The sequence below is a fragment of the Nycticebus coucang genome, chromosome 11, assembly GCF_027406575.1.
Source record: "Nycticebus coucang isolate mNycCou1 chromosome 11, mNycCou1.pri, whole genome shotgun sequence".
Lineage (NCBI taxonomy): Eukaryota > Metazoa > Chordata > Mammalia > Primates > Lorisidae > Nycticebus > Nycticebus coucang.
Genome location: NC_069790.1, coordinates 126,488,974 through 126,513,684, shown reverse-complemented (window position 1 = coordinate 126,513,684; position 24,711 = coordinate 126,488,974). Strand labels below are relative to the sequence as shown.

Here is a 24,711-nt window from a genome sequence, read left to right as displayed (position 1 = left end):
GAGCTAAAGCAATTATAGCTATAAACTGCACTTCAAGAGGAGTTTATAAATTTGATAAATGCATAAACTGTTTTAGCAGTGTCAATGCAGGGCTTAGAAACGGACCTTAATTCTTATAGTGACAAAGAAAGATGAGTCTATCCACTTAAAATTCTACACTCCGTGACCAGCCTACAGGGCCTCTTACACAAATTAGATTGGGAGGACCATCAGAAGACTGAGAAACGAAAACGGGGGGTGTTGAGGGAGTCAAGTCCCGTCATTTGCAATTCTGTAACAATCAACAGAAGGTAGAAAATTATTGGCAAAATGTTTTTCCCTTTCTTAGTTGATTTTACCTTGAATTATTCAACTCAAATTTGGCATAACAATACTATACGTAAAAACGCTGATACTATTTTAACACTTTTCAGAGGGGACTGTGAAGCAGCAGCTAGCTCTACCAACTACTAGCTACGTGACCTCATCTGCAAAATAGGGACAAACACAGGATCTTTCTCACAGAATTATGTATTTAATGGATATATGCAAAGCTCTCAGAATACTAACAGTAACCACTCAGGCATTCTGAGTGGTTCTGACTATTTCATAATAAAATAATATTTTCTTTTTTACTTTTTTTTTTTTGCAACACACTCTTGCTCTGTTGTCCTGAGTAGGGTGCCACGGCCTCACAGCAACCTCAAACTCTGGGGCTCAGCCGATCCTCCTGCCTCAGCCTCCCGAGTAGCTGGGACTACATGTGCCCACCACAATGCCCTGCTAGATTTTTATTTTTATTTTAGTAGAGATGGGGGTCTCACTCTTGCTCAGGCTGGTCTCAAACTCCTGAGCTAAGGTGACCCACCTGCCTCGGCCCTCCCCGAGCACTGGGATTATAGATGTGAGCCACTGCGCCCAGCCAAGATTATTATTTTTTAAAAGAAAAAGGAATGGAGCTGATTATTCCAAGAGTATGCCTTGATTTTTAGGAATCAGCTTAATAACAGGCAGTGTAAAATGATTTGGGGCCAAAGATCTGTTTGGTTCAAGAACAGAAATCCATTAAAAAAACTCCACAGTTAATCCTACTCAAAACCCAAAACAATGAACTTTCACCCTAATTGTTAGAACGGTCAATGATTAAGGGGCAAGGAGTCACTCTGAGGCAGAAAGAAGAGTTCGCTACAAAATTTTAATTTAATGCTTGATCAAAACAAAATAGAGTCAGGGTGAAAATATCTTATATAGCATCATTACCTTCAGAGGTTTAGATGTCCTAAAGATATGCTTGTTGTATGCAAATCATTACTCTCAGTGGGCGCTATAAAACAATGAAATTATCTGATACTGTACACAAGACCCGATATCCTACACGATGGAAAGCTTTATTAACAAAGACGCCAGATTTTAATTAAATACTGACAGGAAGACACATAGGCTACCTGAAAAAAAAAGCTCATATAAGGATTACAAATTTTAGTAAGTAGCTTACTTTTAACTTAGAAAAGTTACAAAATTGTCAACTGTTAAGAAAAGATATATTAAGGGCTTAACACGTGACCTTTAAAGTATACTTAGGAATATAGAGATGGGTAATTAAAATAAATTGTGCAAACACGTATTACACCAACCTGCACAATTATAAATTCAATGATGCATTAGTGCTGTATTCAGTGCAATCAAAACATTATCAGTTATTCTCTCTGCTACTAATGCTCATGCTCATAAGTGAAATGTGTTGTAAAATCAGGCACAATGGGCTGGATAGAGACTCTCGCGGACTTGTAGAATGAATAAGCATTCCTTAATTAGCCCATCAGGTTAAGTGCAAGCATTAATGGGCCCTTCCTGAAGTCTAGCTTGACATCTTTCTCCAAACATGGCCAAGAAGAAAGTTCCATTAGCAATATTAATACAAGCTTAGTTGATCATTTTCATTCAATTAACTTCTTTCAATTAAATAGATAGCTTGACAAAAGCAGTGATAAAAGACCCAAAGGGACAGCTGATGACTCGAACTGAACATTAGTGTGCGAGAGGTCACTGGTACTAAACGGACTGTAAATCTAGCATTCAATTTGGAAAATGCGTTTCTTCTGCTCTCACTTCTTTAATGAGCAATTTTAGCTGACTAGATGTGTTTGCTGCAGAAATTTCATGGGAAGTCAAGCACCCTTTTCCTTTTCTTTTTTCTACCCCAATAGTTATTATGTTCTCTTGGTGGTGGTGGTTTCCTGCCTATACTGTAACCACAGTAACTCATAATTTCTCTTTTAAAATGAAGATTTTAAAAATAATTTACATATAACTTGCATTCAAAATTAATGATCAATTCTACCTTGTTAATCAATTGTTTGAAACAATAATAAAATCTGTAAGAAAAAAACAAATTTTTTTTTGGAGACAGTCTCACTTTGTCGCCCTTGGTTCGGCTGCCGTGGCATGATAGCTCACAGCAACCTCAGACTCTGAGCTCAAAGATCCTCTGCTCAGTTTCCCAAGTAGCTGGAACTATAGGCACCACCATAACCCCCAGCTATTTTTAGAGATGGGGGTCTCACTCTTGTTCAGGTTGGTCTTGAACTCCTGAGCTCAAGCGAACCTTCCAGAGTGCTGGGATTACAGGGGTGAGCCACTGAACCCAGTCTGTAGGAAATTTTTAAAGGAAAATACAAAAAATTTTAAATTACACAAGTTCCAGACTAGCCTGAGCAAAAGCGAGGCCCCTTTTCTACTAAAAATAGAAAAAACTGAGGCAAGAGGGTGGCTTGAGCCCAAGTTGGAGGTTGCTGTGAGCTGTGATGCTACGGCACTCTACCCAGGGTGATAGCTTGAGACTCTTCCTCAAAAAAAAAATTAAATTATACTTCACCTTGTAAGTACTTAGGGCAATTTACAAAGATAAAAGTAACAAACACAGTTTTAAAATAAGGTAAATGTAAATTAAAATAAAATTACTTTTCTTAACTAAGAAGTTTTGCAAAGTAAAACTGAGGTCTGAAACAAGCCTATTACTCTGAAATGAGTCAAGACAAAACAAATTTGTATGTCGTTCAACCTCAGTAAATAAGAAAACATATATATTCTCTACCTTAAATAACTGAATCCACCGTTTCTGCTCCATCTGTATACACTGCTGCATCTCAGAGCTGGTGGTGACTCCGACACTCTGAAACGCTATGATGTACTCTTCCCGCACCTCCGGCTTTGTCTCCGGGTAGGCCAGCTTGATGATGCCCAGGCAGGCATCCCGCAGGCACCGGGACAGCACCACCAGTTCCTCCAAAGTGAAAGGCATCATCGATGATTGTCTCTGACCTACAACTGGAAAACACAACTCAATCTTCCATCACAATTTTCTACTGTAATTTCTTTTTTCATTTCTCACACATGGAAAGGCTTTCTGTTGTCTATGAAAACTGACAGACCATGGAGACAGCAACAAAGGGATTTCTCAAAATTCTTACCTTCTATGGGATCACCGAAGAATTCATTATCATGTATGGAAATTAGCGAATGGCTAAACAAGGAGCTAAAAAGGTAAAACAGTGGGATGATGCGACCAGAATCCTCAAAAGACATAGGAGAGCCCCTGGATATCACCTGCAGCAATGGCACCAGAGACCTTGACGAGGAGACAGAAAGAAAAACCCCAGTTATTTTAAGATAAGCTTTAGTTTGGTAACTAATTAAGACATGATACCAGACAAATATAATGTGAACATAACGTTTACATTAACACTTACACTACTTAGAGGTAAGGGGAAGTCACCGTGACCCGGACAATATAGGTTAATAAATAGCACAGATTAACTTAAAAACAGCATGGCAACCCACTACTCCTCACTAACATGCCTGCTCTTCACACCAACTGGATAAATCAAGTCACTGGAGTAAGCCTGTGCCCCACGGTGGAGGCCCTATAAAGAGTTACATCACGCCACTACTGAAGAATGTGCTGTGCTTTGCTTTTAGGAAAAAAACCATCCCCCTTGCCCACAATTCAACATATTTTAAAAAGCCAAACCATTCGGGTTTCAGGAAAAACTCATTCAGTTACTTTTAGGAACACTGAAAATAGTTCTATACTGAAGCCAAATGAGGCCCTTCAGGAACATCACTTCCCTGTGCTACGCTGGCCATGTTCCCAGGGTCAGGAGCCTCCAGCAGCTCCTGTCACTGCCACTGCTCCTGGGCATCAAGTGACCGCCACAGTGGGGTGGTCCTAAGAGAACCCTGCAGTTTCCTCCACCCATCAAAAGCTAGGCCCTATTAAATGTACTTCTGCCACCGAGAGTGTGTTCCTTTTCTCTCATTTGAGTCCGGATCCTCGTCTTACAGAGCAGCATTTAGTTAACTGAGGGTCCCCCGTGAGCCCTTCCCAATCCACACAACCCACAGTGCCCTCTAGCACATCCAACCAATCACGGGTTACTAGATGTTGTGGGTGAGATCACACCTTACCTCCCTGAACATCTATTTCCACAAAACCACAGGTTATATGATATGGGACTTGACCAGGAGTTAGGATTGGAAAGAAGGCTCTCATTAGTCGGGCCGGGTTAAACCTTCTGGACTGTCTCAGTGCCTGTGGGGCACAGCTCAGGGAGGCACAGCCCCAACAGTGTGGCCTCCACTCCCCTGGGAAAAGGTGCTACGATACCACCCTGCACAGCAGGACGTTTCCGGTTCATATAGGCACTTAGCACTGTGCTGAACGGACGCGTGAACTAATGAAGGAAAGCCATTCATCTGAAACAGAACACGGCAGGGACACACAGCAAGGAACACCTGTCCTACCTCACTGCCAAAGTGTGCACGACAGAAAAAGGCTATTTCTGTGGAGGACTAAAGAGATGTGGGACAGCCTTCACTGCCTAGCCATGGCTTCTTCTAACTGCCCATCCTGTGAGAACAGGGGTCCTCTCCTATTTCAATCATTCATTCATTTATTTATTTATTTCTTTTGTAGAGACAGAGTCTCACTATACCGCCCTCGGTAGAGTGCCGTGGCCTCACACAGCTCACAGCAACCTCTAACTCTTGGGCTTACGTGATTCTCTTGCCTCAGCCTCCAGAGCAGCTGGGACTACAGGCGCCCGCCACAACGCCTGGCTATTTTTTTTGTTGCAGTTTGGCTGGGGCTGGGTCCGAACCCGCCACTCTCGGCATATGGGGCCGACGCCCTACTCACTGAGCCACAGGCGCCGCCCTATTTATTTATTTTTTGAGACATGGTCTTGCTTTGTCCCTGGGGTTAGAGCGCAGCAGCATCATCACAGCTCAATGCAGCCCCAAACTCCTGGCTCAAGCAATGTTCCTGCCTTAGGCTGGGCGCCTGTAGCACAGTGGTTATGGTGCCAGCCACATGCACTGAGGCTGACAGGTTTGAACCTGGCTCCAGCCAGCTAAAAACGACAACTGCAGCAACAACAACAACAAAAAATGGCTGGGTATTGTGGTGGGCGCCTGTAGTCCAAGCTACTTGGGAGGCTGAGGCAAGAGAATCGCTTAAGCCCAAGAGTTTGAGGCTGTTGTGAGCTGTCATGCCACGGCACTCTACTGAAGGAGAAATAGTGAGACTGTCTCAAAACAAATAAACAAAAAAATATTCCTGCCTCAGCCTCCCGAGTAGCTGGGACTAATAGGCACGTCCCACCACATCCAATTAATTTTTCTATTTTTTTCAGAGATAGGCTCTCACTGTGTTGCCCAGCCTGGTCTCAAACTCCTGCCTCAACCTCCTAAAGTGCTAGGATTACAGGCACAAAACACCACACCCAGTCCCTTCCCTATTTCCCTTAGTTACTCTCTACCATGCCCTGTACAGGGACACTGACACACAGTGGTAACCAGTAAAAATTTTGCTGATATACAGAAGACAAAAAATTTAATGTCATATATTTTCTTTATATTAGCAAAAACACATGACTGGTACCTTTTTAGTTCCCTTGCTACCAAATGTAGAAATACAAAAATAATAGATAATGTGGAAGAACACATTCTGTTAAGAGGAATGTGGTACAGGTAGCATTAACCAGCTGCAATGTGGACAAAGTATTTTCTGACTCTAACAAAGAGATGAATTAGCTTTCAGCTGTTATCCCTGTTGAGAATCTTTATACTTAAAATCATCACCATCATCATACCATCAATTATGCACAGGATGCATTCCCTAAACAACAATAGGGTAATTAACCACCAGTAACTTATATGTTTTCTTTAAACCCCTGTGTAATAAGCAAAGGAAATTAATCATTTTGACTTTCATGTCAGAAAATGACACTGACAAGAAAGGTTAGATATGCCCCGGGCTTCCCTGCAGCAGGGCGGCAAGTGAGGAGCAGGTGTCTGTTCTCTGCTGATTACTTGTTCTACTGTAAACACTGACCCAATGTTCTCTGAAAAGAAGTCAATCTCAAAGACTTACATGCAAATAAAAAGTTCGTAATTTACTGTAACGGAAAAGACATTGACTAATAACTCAAGGGTGTTGGTTAAATTACTGACCATTGGTGAAACCTCATGCTCCCTCCAACCTCTGCTTCTGTGTCTGTGGGAGCCATTCCTCCTCTTTGCCCCAACTTCAAGAGCTTCCTGTCTTCTATGTAAGAATGAAATTTTGCCTCAGAAAGCGTGCAGAGTACTACTATAGGCTATCTTGGAATCATGACCAACAAGGCACCCACTGCACACACTGAGGACTCCTAGGCACAGCACCCTCACGTCATGCCCCATGCAAGGAAGCCTAATGGAAAACAGAAGCCAGCTGCTATAGGCTCCTTCCTCTTCTGCAAGCAGGAGCTACCCTGGCTGATTTTTTTTTTTTTTATTGTTGGGGATTCACTGAGGGTACAATAAGCCAGGTTACATTGATTGCAATTGTTAGGCAAAGTCCCTCTTGATCCTGGCTGATTTCAATAGCAAACACTGAAAATGAGGTATATGAATAAAAATGTTATTTGCAAAATGCTTCTTATCCATCTAGAGATAGTCCTGCTGGGCTGGGGAGAGAATAGTGCTTCTCAGTCAGCGCAGACCCAGGTGCAGCTCAGTGGTCTGCGGAGCCTGTGGCAGCACGGGCTCTGGGCTCTGGACTCTGTACCTCAGGGATGGGAACAGAGCCTGCGCTCCAGCACACTGCCTAGAGGATGCCACTGCACGCTTACGCTAAAGCCCCGGTTACGCTCGTCTGCTATGACAGATTTCCAGATTAAACTGAATGCCGTTTTCAAAAAAGCAAACATTCCATTTTGAATTTTATTCCCAATAGTAAATATGATAATACGTGTCATGGACTCAAGATGGTTTTACGTGGGATTTTTCAACATGAAATGCTGTCAATAGAAATCAGGACTCTGAGTGCCCATAAAACCATTTGGTTTTACACTTTCTGTATGGTTTTTAAACTATGAGATATTCAATACTTCATTAAAAAACAGCTATTAAAAAGCTTTGTATTTGAAAATTTCGTAAGTGTTCCAAGCATGTAGGAGGAAGGCGAGGCTAAGCTACGACACTTGGGCAAGTCAGGGGTACCAAGTCATGGCATTGTTAATAATGATGAGTTTATCAGGATGTGACCCCATGTCAGTCTGGGAGTGTACGTGTTAGGATTGTATGAATACACTGTCAGTTTCTTGAGGGTCATTATTTCAATAAATAATTTAACAAATTAAAATAGGTTGCCTATAGTAGCTGATACATGTAATCCTAGCACTCTGGGAGGCCAAGGCAGGAGATTGCTTGAGGCCACAAGTTGGAGCCCAGCCTAAGCAACAGTAAGACCCTATCTCTACAAAAAATAGAAAAGTTAGCCAGGCATGGTGGCACGCACCTGTAGTCCCCAGCTAGTCAGCAGGCTGAGGCAGGAAGATTCCTTGAGCCAATGAGTTTGAGGTTGCAGTGTGCTGTGATCACACCACTGTACTTTAGCCTGGGTGACAGAGCAAGACCCTGTCTCAAAAAACAAAAACAAAAACCAAAAAACAAAAAAAAAAAGAAAAGAAAGAAAGAAAAACACAAGTAAAAAGAAACTCAAATTCTCAAATTGCCTTTTAAGAAATGAATTAAAAAACTTATATAATTTTACCAACTTATAAAATAGTAATAATTTAATTAATACCTCATTTTTCTTTCACATACCATGACCCCATTTCCTTACCCAAAGATAAATATCATAAATAAATAAGCAATTATCAGGCAGAACTACAACAGTACCACTGCTGGAAGGCTGGGATACTTAACGCAAATGGTGCTCTCCTGTCCTACCGTTCCTCACCCCTTCTGCCCAACCAAACCTGTCACTCATTCATGAAAGCTAAGGTTGGCAGTCAGAAGTGGCTGAGGTGTACCAAAACACACCAAAAAACAAAACATACCTAAAACTTTGTAGTTAGTTTTGGAAATGAAAGGCTAGAGAATAATTTTTCTAGCCACCCTGTCATTCCAGGGTCTCACGTCTCTTGTTTCTGACACTCACTGCTGAGGCTGTGGGACTCCCATGAGATAATGGCATTGCTCAACACTCCCCTTTCCTTACTTAGGATTCAGTAAGAGTAAATGAAAACAAAGGCAAGTTATGTAAAATAATGCAATTCATAAAGTGACAGTCCCTTGTCATTTGTAAGAATAGTTTTTGTACACGTGGTCTGAACACCACTTCCATTCATAAAGGGGCCAACTCTGGCTGATGAAAGGGTTTAAAAATGTGAGTATCTTTTGCTCTATATACTGTATTAAAAAGCCCCAAATCCAGAAATGTCAACAGATTTTTCAGCACCATCTTCTGTGGCACAGAGCAGATTTGATGCCGATGACGCATGTTTACATTTTGGACACCGCACCTGCACCTACCAACAATTCATTCTCCCAACTTCTTCTTCCTATAAAATAAAAAACCCACCTCTTCTTTCCACACACTTGCCCTATGACTGGGACTTGCTTCCTTTTAGAGGACAAGCTGGTTCCCAGTGTGCAGTCAGGATGACAACTGCTGCTCCTGCAGTGTAGTGAACAGACACACAGCTGCGTTCTCCAGCTCTGAGCTCCAGCTAAGTGAGCCACACATCTCAACTCTTCGTACTATAGTGCAGAGACAAGCTGAGACTTCCGACAGTGGAAAAATCCAACCACATGGTAATGGGCTAAGTAACTTTGCCGTAATAAATTTTAAATATGAAATTCTTATTATTATTCATTCAATTAATACATATATTGAAGCTGGTAACTTTCAAGTTACACAGTGATTCATATAGGAAAAATCAAATTATCTCAACATTTTTTTTTTTTTTTTTGAAGAGACAGAGTCTCACTCTATGGCCCTCGGTAGAGTGCCGTGGCCTCATACAGCTCACAGCAACCTCCAACTCCTGGGCTTAAGCGATTCTCCAGCCTCAGCCTCCCGAGCAGCTGGGACTACAGGCGCCCGCCACAACGCCCGGCTACTTTTTGGTTGCAGTTTGGCCGGGGCTGGGTTTGAACCCGCCACCCTCGGTATATGGGGCCGGCGCCTTACCGACTGAGCCACAGGCGCCGCCCTCAACAAAACATTTTAAAGACCAACTTCTATATTGTTTTAATATTTGTAATGGTGTTAAAATTCCCTCAAATCTGTATTTCACTGTCAAAAGAATAATAAATCTCTTCTGATGAGTGTCCGAGGCAAAAAATAATAATAAAAAGAATATTAAAGTCATTGCGAGCAAAGTAATTTCTAAGTCTCTAGTTAAAAAAAGAAAAGAAAGACTGGGATTCTCAAAACACATTTGCCTTGAGATAAAGCCATGCTCTTAATAATAAACACATATAAATAACTAGGACATCAGGCACTAAGTTGAGACCATCCAGAACTTTTTCCCAGTGTGAAATGAGTTCAGTAGAAGCAAGACTTAAAAACACCTGCATACAATGTCTTAATGCCCACGGTCAGGAGCTCCATCTACGATTGAATGTGTTACATACCCGGTGATCATCCGCGTGGTCATGGAAGATATCAGAAACCAAAGATGCCTCAGAAACCGGGCATTGAAGGCTAAACTATAGAGGAGCCTAAAAAGGAATGGGGGAAAAATGAAGAAGAATAAGCTGAAGAAGTAACTGTCCACTCAATACATTTCTAAAAAAAAAAAAAAAAAAAATTAAGAAACAAAGAAAAACATGGTGCACTGAGGATAAATAGCCGATTTTGTGTTCTAAATCTCTGTCCCTGGGGGGAGGCAGAGACGGCTGTCTGCACTCCCCCATGTGGAGTAGTCAGTCCAGACGCGGTAGCAGCCTGTCCAAAAAGACAACGGCACAGGCTGTCCCCCAGCACAAGCTGAGGCTGCCCCTCTTCTGATCGCATACAGTGATATACTATACTATGTATAAAAATAGCAATGATACTACAACTGATAACATAGTTTCAAAATTTCTGAGATATTTAATGACTGATTGTAAGCCATACTTATACTGAAATAAACACAAAAATGTTAACATCTCAAAAATAAATTTTTTTTTGAGACAGAGCCTCAAGCTGTCACCCTGGGTAGAGTGCACAGCTCACAGTAACCTCCAACTCCTGGGCTCAAGCGATTCTCCTGCCTCTGCCTCCCAAGTAGCTGGGACTACAAGCGTTCACCACAACGCCGGCTATTTTTTGGTTGCAGCTATCACTGTTGTTTGGCGGGCCGGGGCTGGATTCAAACCTGCCAGCTCAGGCGGATGTGGCTGGCGCCTTAGCCGCTTGAGCCACAGGCGCCGAGCCTCAAAAATAATTTAAATCTGGGTGGTGCCTGTGGCTCAAAGGAGTAGAGCACCGACCCCATATGCCAGAGGAGGTGGATTCAAACCACCCTGGCCAAAAACAAACAAACAAAAAATTTAAATCTAAAAACTACATATATGCATAGATATTTATTGAGAGACAGTCTCTCTGTTGCACCAGGCATCATCAGAGCTCACAGCAACCTCAAAGTCCTTGGTTCAAGAGATCGTCCTGCCTTAGCCTCCCCAGTAGATGGGACTACAGGAACCCGCCACATCGCTCAGCTAATTTTTCTATTTTAGCAGAGACAGGGATCCTCCTGCCTCAGCCTCCCAGAGTACTGAGATTATGAGGCATGAGACACCATGCCGGCTTAAAAACATATTTTAAAGATCTTTAGAACCTCTTCTTTTATAATATCAAATTGATTAAAAAGACCGAAGAGTTTGTTAAGAAGGAGGCTAAATCATAATTTTTTTAAAAAAAGACTTAAGATGATGGAAAAGATGTTAAGAAAGGAATGTGATCTTACTAGAAACATTCCAGAGGAACAAGAAAGTAAAACAACAAAAATAAAGCTGGGGCCAGGAACAGTGGCTCACTGCCCATACAAAAAATAGAAAAACGAGCCCTGTGTTGCAAGCAGGTGCCTGCAGTCCCAGCTACATAGGAGGCTGTGGCAGGAGGATCGCTGGAGTCCAAAAGTTTGATGTTGCGGTGAGCTGTGACTGCATCACTGCCCTCTAGCCAGGGTAAAAGAGTGAGAATCTGTATTAAAGAAAAGGAATGTAACAGGAATAATCTTGGATAAAAACTTTAAATAGGGCGGCACCTGTGGCTCAGTGAGTAGGGCACTGACCCCATATACCGAGGGTGGTGGGTTCAAACCCGGCCCCGGCCAAACTGCAACAAAAAAATAGCCGGGCATTGTTTGGGGCACCTGTGGTCCCAGCTACTGGGGAGGCTGAGGCAAGAGAATCGCCTAAGCCCAGGAGCTGGAGGTTGCTGTGAGCTGTGATGGCACAGCACTCTACCAAGGGCAAAAAAGTGAGATTCTGTGTCTACAAAACAAAAAAAACTTTAAATACATTTTAAGACAGAATTCCACACTTTTACTTAAATACCAACATTTGTAATCTTACATGCTTTTTGTGGGAAGCTGAATCTAATACAGAATGTCTTAATTTTCAAGTCTTAGGCTGTTTCTCATTCCTTTCAGGAGAAATGGCATTAAGAGTAAAGTGACAAACTGACTAAATAAAAACACTATGTAGTGTGTACCCACAATTCTCTGTGAAATTTATTTACTGTTGATATATTGCATGGAGTGTGTGTGTATATATATATATATTTTTTTTTCTTTTTTTGGAGACAGTCTCACTGTTGCCCTTAGTAGAATGCTGTGGCATCACAGTTCACAGCAACCTCAAACTCTTGGCCTCAAGTAATCTTCCTGCCTCAGCCTCCCAAGTAGCTGGGACCACAGGTGCCTGCCACAATACTATGCTATTTGCAGAGACAGGGTCTCTCTCTGGCTCAGGCTGGTCTCGAACTCCCGAGCTTGAGTGACTCGTCTGCCTCAGCCTCCCAGAGTGCTAGGATTACAGGTGTGAGCCATCGTGCCTAGCCCATTAAATATCTTTTAATGTACTGAATTTTGCAAGTATGTCCATTTAAATGGCCACAGTAGAAGAGAAATAATAGGGCTTAGATAAATGAGGCACTTTTCGATATAAAATCTCAAATTTGATTAATTTCCTACATTCAAACCAAAATATAAGATGCTCTGTCCTCCATCAGCATTTTCTGAATACGCAGTAACAACTACAGAGTGTGGTTTAAAAAGGACTCCATTCTTATTTTAGTGTGGTGCATTTGAGATGTCTGGATGCTATTAAGGGCACAATCATTGAAAAACTAGTGAAAGCATGAAAAGAATATGTGAAATATACCTAGAAACATGAAACCCTAGTCAAGAAAGAATCTACTAGATTATTCGGTTCAACTCATCTTCCAAGTCATGTAAGCTAAAAGCAATCTGTGTCAGAAAATAAAGGGTTAGGTTACAACTATAAGGTCTTTGTATAGCTTTAAAATATGATTTTATGAAAGTGTGATGTTTGTCATAAACACGTCGTGACAAAAATCCTGACAACACTATCCTAATTCTACAGAAAACCCAAGCTCAGTAAGTCTCAAAATTACATGGAAATTTTAAAAAAGGGCCAGAGATGGTGGCTCACGCCTATAATCCTAGCACTTCGAAGGCCGAGGCTGACAGACTGAGCTCAGGAGTTCAAGATCAGCCTGACCAACAGCAAGACGTTGTTTCTAATAAAAACAGAAAAACTAGCCAAGCATTGTGGTGGGCACCTGTAGTCCCAGCTACTTAGGAGGCTGAGGCAAATGGATTGCTTAAGCCCAAGAGTTTGAGGTTGCTCTGCGCTGTGATGCCACGGCACTCTACTTAGGGTGATGAGATTCTGTCTTAAAAAAAAAAAAAGAAAAAACATTTTTTTAAATCTTAGTGGGATAATGAAAAAATAACAACACAAGAATAGAGACCAACTAACCCTGTTATTAAGTATGCTGCCTTCCCATCATTAGTGTTCAAATTTCCACTGAAAATTCACTTCAAAAAAGACTATAACACTGTCAACAGTATAGAGCTATAGTCAAAATAATAATCTATGCCTTATCTCTGAGATACTTAAAATGTTTACCATATGCCTAACGTATCAAGAGTGCTGGAATTTTTTCTTGCCTCTGTGGAGTTTTATGTGCTAAAGAGGACACGCAAGCAGTAGGAAGCAGCTGTGGAGGCCGTGAGCACTCAACACGGAGAACACCGCGGGGGAGGCTGCTTGGTTTTATTTCTCCTCCATCAAGAAACTTAGGTCGGTAAGGCGCCGGCCCCATATACCGAGGGTGGCGGGTTCAAACCCGGCCCCGGCCGAACTGCAACAAAAAAAATAGCCAGGTGTTGTGGTGGGTGCCTGTAGTCCCAGCTACTCGGGAGGCTGAGGCAGGAGAATCGCTTAAGCCCAGGAGTTGGAGGTTGCTGTGAGCTGTGTGAGGCCACGGCACTCTACCGAGGGCCATAAAATGAGACTCTGTCTCTACAAAAAAAAAAATAAAAAAAGAAAAAAAAGAAACTAATACGTTTAGGTCTTCCTTAAACATATATTACCTAGCACAATTCTGCATATTTTCAATAGGTATGCTTTTTGTTCTATTCTCTAAAAACAAAAACAAAACACGGCAGAAGAACATGCATCTCACTGACCCAGAATTGCTGGGACACAGAATTTGTTACTGTACAAACCCATCCAGATAGTGTGTGTAACAAAAACGCGTTCTTCCTGCATTCTTTGGTAACAGAGCTTTCCACTAAGATTATAATTAAGATCTTTCCACAAAGTATGTATGTCTTTCTAAAACATTCTAATGGCTACACACTTCCAAAGTTGTACTTCAAGCTTTGAAATAATTATCTTTTCAAAATTAACCACTCAATAAGGAATAATAAAAGCAAACTAAACTTTAAAAAATAAATTACTGAAATAATTACTGAATTATTTAGTTTGGGGATCTACTTATTAAAAAGGTAAAGAAGTGACATAATCTTTTTCCATATACTGGGATAGATTAAACATTATCCATTAAGCTTTATTTAGTTGTAATGACCTTATGAGTTAGTTAAGAACCACATTTTCCACCAGGTTATGAATCAGGCCCATTTTCTATAGGGACTGTTAAGTTATTAAACGAGAACACAGCTGAGGCACCAGACAGTCCAGGTACCCCAGGCACAAGAAGCCTCACACAACATCCGTGCCCACCAACTCTCCCAGCACAAGTATTATTTTACTGGCAAAATCAATATTAAAATATGATATTTGCGGGGTGGCGCCTGTGGCTCAGTGAGTAGGGCGCCGGCCCCATATGCCGAGGGTGGCGGGTTCAAACCCAGCCCCGGCCAAACTGCAACAAAAAAATAGCCGGGCGTTGTGGTGGGCACCTGTAGTCCCAGCTACTCGGGAGGCTGAGGCAAGAGAATCGCTTAAGCCCAGGAGTTGGAGGTTGCTGTGAGCCGTGTGACGCCACGACACTCTACCCGAGGGCGGTACAGTGAGACTCTGTCTCTACAAAAAAAAAAAAAAAAAAAAAAAAAATATGATATTTGCCTCTGAGATAATACACAATTAAGAACAAATTCTAAATTTCTTTAATGATAATAAAATACATCAGACATATTTCATCTTGGAGAAAGCTGCTAAAAGTTTTCTTTACAAACTAGGAGCTTAGATGACAAGCTTTACACATACAGTTATGTTAAATTAACATCCTAGTACTGAAATCATAACCAGCTTAAATAAGTTTGCCCTTTACTGGTAACTGATTTAATTAACTAAAAAAAACTAAACTCTTTCATATTTAAAATAGAGGAGAGCAGCAGTCATTACAAGATTGTAGGTAATGACTGTCCATTTATAAAATATTCTTTACAACCTTTTACAGACAGGATTGGCCAACAAATAGAGAATATTCTATAAATACGTTGTAAAATGTTGTAATGAATAATTTGTAAATAAAGGTTCATTTAGCTACAATTTCCCATTTTCCCTATGTGTGGTGACTTTTGGGACACCATATAGATTTAATTAAATCATTAATTAATTATGTTGAAATGTCTAAAAGTTCATCAATTCTATTTGATCTTCAGAAAACAGACTGCAAATTTTAATAGGAATCAATAGCTGATTAAATCTGTTGATTATACAGAAAATAATCATTGTTAACAAAAGCAATCATGAGATTCTAGGCAAAGCAATAAATGTATATATTAGTATTTCTCCCTCCAATTGTATGCTCAATGTTTTTCTAAAATATTATTTTCTAAGATATTAAAAACACAAACCTGTATTTTTCTCCAGTGAAGTCATTTTCATAGTTATTTTATACTAAATTATTAAAGTGTGAGATACAATCCTGAGCATCCTCATGTTCACGCGTTTGCAGCACTGCACACAGCTGGTGGTGCCTTAGGGTTTGATGTATTTACAGGAAAACTACAGGCAAATTACAGTATCAACCTCAATGGAGCAAAAGAGCCAAGCTCTGGAAGAACATTCTAGCCTACCCACAGGGGAAGAGCAGGGAAGCCGTGCAGACAGAGAGCAGCACACACAAAAGCAGAGAGGCGTGCAGCACCACAAAGACACTGGGTGAAGAGAACGCACAGTTAACCAAATGCTTGCGAATAAAGGACACAGCAAGCATGGATAATCTAAGGCAGGCGTCCTCAAACTTTTTAAACAGGGGGCCAGTTCACTGTCACTCAGACCATTGGAGGGCCAGACTATAGTTTAAAAAAAAAAAAACTATGAACAAATTCCTATGCACACTGCACATACCTTACTTATTTTGAAGTAAAAAAACAAAACGGGAACAAATACGATCACACTGCCTCATGTGGCCCGCAGGCTGTAGTTTGAGGACCCCTGATCTAAGGAAAGTAGATTTCTTTCTGAAAGCAAAGGGGGCTCACTGGGAGAATTTTAAGCCAAGAGATGAAATAATTTGTGTTGTATTTTCAGCAATTCAGTTGGGCAAAACATGACAAACACAGCTGACACATGGTGGAGGAAGTACCAACCTGGACCTGAACCCAGCACTGCCCAAGAGACTCACTGAGGGCGGACAAGTTCCCTTCTATGCTGTCCAGTAAGGCAGCCCCAGGACACAGGAAATGTAGCTGTGTGTGACAAAGGGCCTGAGTTTGTGCTTGTATTTAATTTAAAGCAAACCTACCACTATTGGGACTGTGACTCCAGGCTGCAGGCACAGACACCTAAGTGAATACAGTGGGACAGGAAGGAGAGGTGCCTGGAGAGGGGCTGGATTCAACTTCAGATGTATGAAGAGCCTGAGGACAGGTACTGGAGGACAACTTCCAGTAAGCAGATGAATATGACTCTGGAGCTCCAGGAGGTTACTAACCTAAGATGCCAACGTGAGCCACCAGAACATAGTTGAAGCCACCTGCATGAAAGTTATCACTCAAGAGAAATGAAAGAAGGAATTATAAAGCTGAATAGAAAATGAAGCCTACAAAGTTTAGGAAAGAGTAAATGAGACAGAGAAAAAGAGGGGCCCAAAAAGGGAACGGAGATGGAGAAGTCCAAGTATTACAGAAAAACCGTGAGCACACGGTCTGCGAAAGCGCAGGTGAAGGAGCACCAGGAAGGACAAGGATGAGGAAGGAGACCCTGCACGGAGCTAGACAGCCTCAGGTCCCGCAGGGCACCGCAGCTCGTCTCACTGCCCAGCCGCAAGCGAGGGCCACACAGCCATTCCACAATCTGAACAGCACTCACTAAAAATCCCAGTCTTCAAAGGAGTTGTTTTTACTATCTAACTTTCTCACTTTAGTGCTCTGGATGTTAGAATAGTGCATTCACTTTCCCCTCAAAACACAGCCAGTTAATATTCACATGTTCTTAGAGACAGGACATTGCTGTCTCTTAAACACAAGGCTGGGGAGCAGAGGTGAGGCCGCAGCTCACTGCAGCCCAACTACTGAGCTCATGCAACTCTCTCACCTTGGTCGCCCAGGTGCCAGGATTAAAAGTGTGAGCCACTACACCCAGCCTAATCTACGTTTTTTTTTTTTGCAGTTTTTGGCCCAGGGCTGGGTTTGAACCCGCCACCTCTGCCATATGGGCCAGCACCCTACTCCTTGAGCCACAGGCGCCACCCAGCCTTACATACATTTTAACAAAATAACAGGAAAAAAATATATTTTCTTAAGAAAAAAAATCTAAGATCCAAATTTTATGAAGATTTCCAGGTCTAACAATAAGACATAAAAATTTCCTCAAAAAAGGAGCTGGCAACTCATTTATTAACTTAACTAATTTAAAAAAGTCAAGTCATTCACCTAATCTAAAATTCAAAGTGATATAAAAACAGTGTCATTACAAGCCCTGGCTCCCCAGATGTGTTAAGTGATCACTTTTATGAGTTTCTTTATACACTTTCAAGTTTCTTTATGCAAATACAAATATACATTCTTTTTTTCCCTAGCCTTCTTACCAAGTAGGTTATTACAATATTGTTCTGTGTTTTTCTTTTTCCATGTAAACATTTATTTTGGAAATCTTCCTATGGGCCTCCATATTCCTTTATATAGCCTGACAATCAACATTAAACAAATTAAAGTTGCAAATCTCAACTCTGAAAATTAGAGAGGCTAATATTAACCAGAAAGGAGGAGGAAGAAGATGAGGAGCCAAGTGTGGGCTATCAGCCTGGGAACACACTATCATCATCTTTTAAATACTTTTTATAAAAACTGAAATTCAAAGTATAAAATCTACAACAGTTAAAGTATGATTACTTGCTCTTTCTAAATACTTAAAAGCTAATATATTTAAACCAGAAATAAAATTTGTAGAGTAGTTTCTTAGAGGAAATAGGTGCTGTACTCATAAAATCAAGCCTCTTGGAAAGCTCCTGTACCCATTAAACACCTTTTGGAAGCAGTTCACTAGTTAAACCTCAGACCACGGCAGCAAGGCATTTAAACCCAGTAATTACTATCCTGAGCAATGGACTTTGTGCTCCAATAAAAACAAGTGCCGGGGTTTGGCTGTAGGATCTTCACATCTCACATCCTGCCTAAGGCAATGAGCCAACAAGGAGCTGACCCTGGTGTCACTGATGCCCCACTTCCTCTGAAGGTGACAAACATCGGGAGCTCACTAGTTGTCTGCATGAGTGTTTTTACAAGGCAATTTCAGCCAATGGTGATGCGTTCCTTATAGCTCATTTCAAAGAATGCTTTCCTAACCAACAGAAATCACTTTTCCTGTTATGGAATGGCATTTGGTAAGAAAAGAGAATTCTGCAAGGCATCAGGAGGGCCTGCGTGCTGGCAGGCGGCACCTGCTGACGCACTCAGGACTCAGCAGCCCTGTGGCGCTGGCAGACTACTACGTGTGCTCTGCACTGTGTCTAAGTAAATATTCTTCCGTGAAGTTCTGAAGAAACCATTCGAGTATTACTTGAAATGGAGAGAAAGAAAACAGCTCAAGATTACTGTCAGTTATCTAAGACCAAATTAGCCACATTTTAAAGTTATATGTTTTATGTGTCACAACCAAAATTTCTTTCAAATTTTTGAAGAAAATGAACTTACAAGAATTGTCAAGGTCAATCTAATTAAAAGAAATTATCTTTAAAAAGCCTAAAAATTATGTAACACATTGGTTCCGCAATGCAGGTGCAAGTCCAACCTTCAGGTGCCCACACTCTTGCTGCAGGAATGGCAGCAGCTGATTTGATTTGCTGATGTATTACCTCACAGGCCAGGAAAAGGACTCAAACAGTATTAGTTGGTTTAGAAAAGAAAAATAAACTTTCAATTTCTACAAAATGCTTGAAAAGTATAACATTCTATCAGAAAACAGCAAATAACACTAGTCCACATGAACTCCCCCGCTGCCCCACCACCTGCCACCCACACTTGCCTGACTCTGGGCACCATCATGCGGCGCTGCACCATGAGTGTGTGGCACACGGAGGCCATCCCGGTGAACACGTCCTCACTGGCCGAGTCCCTCCACACCAGGTTCAATAGCGTGTTGGTCTGCTGCTTGGTATCCAACTTTTTGAGACATTCCTCTGTGATGTATGGTACTGATAGTCTACCATCCTCCTAAAACACAGCAGAAAAGTTAGCCTCCGTTAATGTTGTGTGTGACCTTGCCTCTTCTCTACAAATAAAAAAAAATCACATTTTTCTGTAAGTAAAAATACAAGACGTGCATTATCTAAAAACTGTTCACATCATGATGAACTCGTCAGCATCTCTACTAACGGACCTGCTGAGGTAATGTGAGACCCTGCACCAGCAGGCATCAGGTGCACCTAGAAACTGAGTATTCACTTTCTGCTGACAATGTATTTTCAGAGTTTACATTTCAAAGAAAACACATTTCTTTCTTTTCATTTCAGAATATTGGGAGGAACATGAGTTGTTTATAAAATTTGTTGTTGTACAGATTGAGTCAAAGTGGTTAAGTGTGCCCTTTCACCCAGAGTGCAAAAAACTCATTTCTTATTTTTTGGAAAGTATAGATATAGTTCATACACAGTGAAATTATTATATCATCTAATGGCATTTCCATTTTATTTTTTTGAGACGGAGTCTCACTTTGTTGCCCTCAGTAGAGTACTGTGGCATTACAACTCACAGCAACCTCAAACTCTTGGGCTCAAGCGATTCTCTTGCCTCAGCCTCCCAAGTAGTTGGGACAACAGGCGCCTGCCACAATGCCCAGCTACTTTTTGTTGTTGTTGTTGCAGTTGTCATTGGTTGTTTAGCAGGACCAGTCTGGGTTCAAACTTGCCAGCCTCAGTGTATATAGTTAGCACCCTACCCACTGAGATATGGGTGCCGCACCAGATATATACTTTAAAAAAATATGAATATAGGGCGGCGCCTGTGGCTCAAAGGAGTAGGGCGCTGGCCCCATATACCAGAGGTGGTGGGTTCAAACCCAGCCCTGGACAAAAACTGCAAAAAAAAAAAAAAAAAAAAGAATATATATGACATTAGGTTATTGTTGACTATACTATTTGAATATGTGGGTGGACATAATTATGTAACTTAATCTACCAAATAAAACATTGCTTTAGGGATAAATGTCATAAATTGCACTTGTCAAATGTGAATCTTTAAGGTACACCTAGTATGAGGTGCGTCAGAACAAAAGAGTACCATGCTGGAACTGCTGCGTCTGCAGCCTGCAGTCGTGAGATAAGGTACACATGGCAGCATGCAGAGACTGGACAGAAGAGACGAGGACAGGAGATTTTATAAAGGACGAACTTTGGCCTTGGAAAATTCCCTACAACCAAATTCGGTTCTATACAATTAAGTGTCATAGGAAAGAGAAGGCATATATAAACAAAGACATAAAAGACCTCTCCCAGAAATACAGAAGGATTTGGAGTATCTGGCTCACAACGGAGTCATTAGTTCTCATCTCAAATGTGGACAGGAAGAAGGAAGGAAAAGGAGAAGGTGAGGGCACAGGGACAAGAAGAGCCAGCGGGAGGGAGATGCAGTCACACCAGGACCGAGGCCCTGGATGCGCTAAAAAAGAAAGATAGTGACATTTTCTATAGATATAAATAATTTTTCAAAAAATCAATAAGCTAATCCCGTTTTATATATTTCTTTTAGAGACAGAGTCTTATTTTGTCACCCTGGGTAGAGTGCCGTAGCATCACAGCTCACGGCAACCTCCAGCTCCTGGGCTTCAGCGATTCTCTTGCCTCAGCCTCCTGAGTAGCTGGGACTACAGGTGACCACCACAACACCCGGCTATTTTTTTTTTTTCCTTCTGCTGCAGTTTGGCTGGGGCTGGGTGGAACCCGCCAACCTAGGAATATGGGGCCAGCACCCTACCCACTGAGCCACAGGCTGATCCCGTTTTTTAAATGTTAAAAGTGTAACTAGAGCAAGGTGACCTGTGGGTTCTTTTGTTTTTATGAGTCTTCATAGTCTATTTCTACCATGTCAGCACAGTGAGGAAAGACTCTGTCATCTCTCTAGCTAACAAAATACTCATGGCTTCATCATCACATGACTATAAGATATACTGTATATAAATAATTTAATTTCTTAGCTTCTCTGGAATGTAATTAAGTATTAAAAATTTGTTTTCTGTACAGCCAGGCATGGTGGCTGATCCTAGAACTTTGGGACTCTAAGGCAGAAGGATGGTTTGAGGCCAGGAGTTTGAGACAAACCTAAGCGAGAGGGATACTCCATCTCTACAAAAAAACCCCAAGAATTAACCAATCATGATAGCATGCACCTGTGGTCCCAGCTACTCTGGAGGCTGAAGCAGAAGAATCACTTGAGTCCAAGAGTTTGAGGTTGCTGTGAGCTGTGATCATGCCGCTGCACTCTAGCCCGACAACAGACCAAGACTTAATTTCAAAAAGAAAGTAACAGTATACTTAAAAATAAGTAGGAAATAAATCACCAGCCTGAGCCAGAGCGAGACTCCCATCTCTAAAAATAGCTGGATCTTGTGGCGGGCGCCTGTAGTCCCAGCTACGTGGGAGGCTGAGGCAAGAGATTCGCTTAAGTCCAGGAGTTAGAGGTTGCTGTGAGCTGTGTGATGCCATGGCAGTCTCCCGAGGGGGACACAGGGAGACTCTGTCTCAAAACAACAAAAAACCTAGAACATTTACCCTTTATAAAATTAATAAAAGCTAATAAAAGACATCACTAAGTGTCAGTGTTCATTGGACAGGGTGAGAAGGAACTGATCTTTTTGACCCAATAATTTCACTTCTAGAAAATATTTCCACAATAATAATTAAATTAATATAAAGTGTGATCCAGTTTCCTATAAAAAAATGAAAACAAAACTCTGTATCTCCATATGTATTTACATAAGTGGACAGAGAGAAGTGTAAAGGAACCCACAATCGCTAGGTGTGTGGTGGTGATGGAGGCTGGGGCCTCATCTGTAAAGGCTAAATGCTCAGAGGCCTTATGCATGCAATTAAAAGTCGGAGTGGGGCGGCATCTGTGGCTCAGTTGGTGGGGCACCGGCCCCATATACCGAGGGTGGTGGGTTCAAACCCGGCCCCAGCTGAACTGCAACCAAAAAAATAGCCGGGCGTTGTGGCAGGCGCCTGTAGTCCCAGCTACTTGGGAGGCTGAGGCAAGAGAATCGCTTAAGCCCAGGAGTTGGAGGTTGCTGTGAGCTGTGTGAGGCCACGGCACTCTACCGAGGGCCATAAAGTGAGACTCTGTCTCTACAAAAAAAAAAAAAAAAAAAAGTCAGAGTGGACAGAACGCCAGAGCAGCCTCCCAACAGGCCAGGGCGGGCGGGACGGGGCTTACAGGGCTCGTCGGCTTCTTGGCTTCTTCACTCTCCTCCTCAGAGTCACTGGCTGAGTCTTGACAGCTGGCGCTGGCAGGTGAGACTGGTAACTGAGGAAGAAAGGTCTGGAGCACCCGTAAATATTCCAGCAGGCCTTCTTCAGAGAGAGCCCCTTGGTAAAACAATCAGTTATAACATACTTTAGTAAAAATGGAAAAGTCGAGTTATCATTTTTTTCCTCAAAAGCAATGAGGCATTTCTGACTAGAATTTACTTCAGTGTAGCAAGAAACATATCTCGTCTTTGTCCCTGTTTACAGAGCACGTTTAGGATTTCCTCCAATTTCCTGAAAGAAAGGAGGGTGTCTTGTTATTCCTAAGCAGCCTGTTTGATCAATCCGAGTGTGTGCTCTGGGAGTGACTCAGGTCAGACCCCTTCCCCACCCCCTACCTAGTCGGCCTCAGGAAGGGGCGAGAAGGTGGGAACTTCCAGCCCTACCTACCAACCTCCAAGGGCTGAGGGAACTGGGGATTAAGCTCTGTGATCTTTTTTTTTTTGAGACAGAGCCTTAAGCTGTTGCCCTGGGTAGAGAGTGCAGTGGCATCATAGCTCACAGCAACCTCAAACTCCTGGGCTCAAGAGATTCTCCTGCCTCTGCTTCCCAAGTAGCTGGGACTACAGGCGCCTGCCACACGCCTGGCTATTTTTTGGTTGCAACCGTCATTGTTGTTTGGCGGGCTGGGGCTGGATTCAAACCCACCAGCTCAGGTGTATGTGGCTGGTGCCTTAGCTGCTTGAACCACAGGCACTGAGCCTGTGATCTTCTTCTTAATAAGAAGGCTCAGCCAGTCTGCAGGTGCTGAACACAGGGAGGGGCCCAAGAGGGCAGCTCACCCAGAGGGCACCAAGCACCATCAGGCCCCTTTCCACGCACTGACTCTACACACCTCATCACCTAGTCATTCACCTGTTCCTCATGACATCCTTTATAAAACACTGGCAAACGTAGGTAAAGTGTTTCCCTAAGTTCTGTGAGCTGTCCTAGTAAACTACCCAAGCCGAGTAGGGGTTGCAGGAACCCCAATTTTTTGTAACTAGCCATCCCCAGGTGGATAGCACCAGAACTGAAATGAATTAGAAGGTACCTGGTCAGCATTCATTTGGCAAATGTTTGTTGTGTAGAGAAAAACCCCCATATGTCTGGTCACAGAAGCAGGCCACGTTGAAAGTGAGAGCTGGTTTTTCCTGCATGTCTTTACACTAATTATTCATGTACCTACGTATGTATTAAAGTAGGAAGATGCTATCACGCCAGAACGGGTGCACGGAAAGTGCAACCTGAGTGCGGAAATACCCTGCTCTCACACAAGCATCCTCCCGTTTAATTCTGTTATCTGTTTTAATCCGTGTAGACTTATAAAATGTGTGTCTAAATCAAGATTTTTTTCTACATCTGGAAACTTTCCCCAGAGACACTGCCCAGAGCACAGTCCCTCTTCCAAGAGATGCCCAACCTAGAGGCCACCTTGATGTGATGTGTGCCCCTGATCCAGCTCTACACGAGTTCAGGTAAAATGTGTCTTGTATTTCATACCCAAGTAATTTTCACCAACAGTTAAAACAAAATAGAAAAGCCATGGTGCTCCACCACTCCTCTGTGAACACCTCCTCTCTGCTAACAACAGTGCACTGAGAAAGGGCTCGTAAGGGAAGCTGGTCTGCACGTCTGCTAACGCCGGAATGATGAAATGAAAGATCTGATCTGTAAAAGGTGCTGCTACAAACTCCTCTGTGAAGGCCTTAAAAACTTGTTGTCTGAAAAAGAAAAACAGAAGCCGTTTATAAAATCAGAGCATACTGTTCATCAAATCACTGAATAAAATAACCTTTCAAACTATCTTAAATAACCTATTTTAAATTAACTGAGTTAATAATTTCATACCATCTAGATCAACCTGGAGTACTTTATTTCACGTCTCCTCTAGTAACGTAACTATCATTCTTTTGAATCTTTTCAGAGCTACTAGAAAGCAGGAAAATAATCATGTTATCAGAACCACAAATTTA

General features: G+C 42.0%; 1 protein-coding gene across 2 annotated transcripts in view; it reads right to left on the bottom strand.

Moving 5' to 3' along the window:
* Nucleotides 1-24,711, bottom strand: part of UBE3C (ubiquitin protein ligase E3C) — a 129,816-nt gene that overhangs the window by 68,962 nt on the left and 36,143 nt on the right. For both annotated transcript variants that reach the window (XM_053608439.1, XM_053608440.1), the window contains exons 8-13: nt 24,239-24,459; nt 22,665-22,816; nt 19,264-19,451; nt 9,946-10,032; nt 3,450-3,607; nt 3,074-3,306 (exon numbers count right to left, since the gene is read on the bottom strand). In XM_053608439.1, the coding sequence (XP_053464414.1) occupies nt 3,074-3,306; nt 3,450-3,607; nt 9,946-10,032; nt 19,264-19,451; nt 22,665-22,816; nt 24,239-24,459 (1,039 nt within the window). The remainder of the gene's footprint in view (nt 1-3,073; nt 3,307-3,449; nt 3,608-9,945; nt 10,033-19,263; nt 19,452-22,664; nt 22,817-24,238; nt 24,460-24,711) is intronic.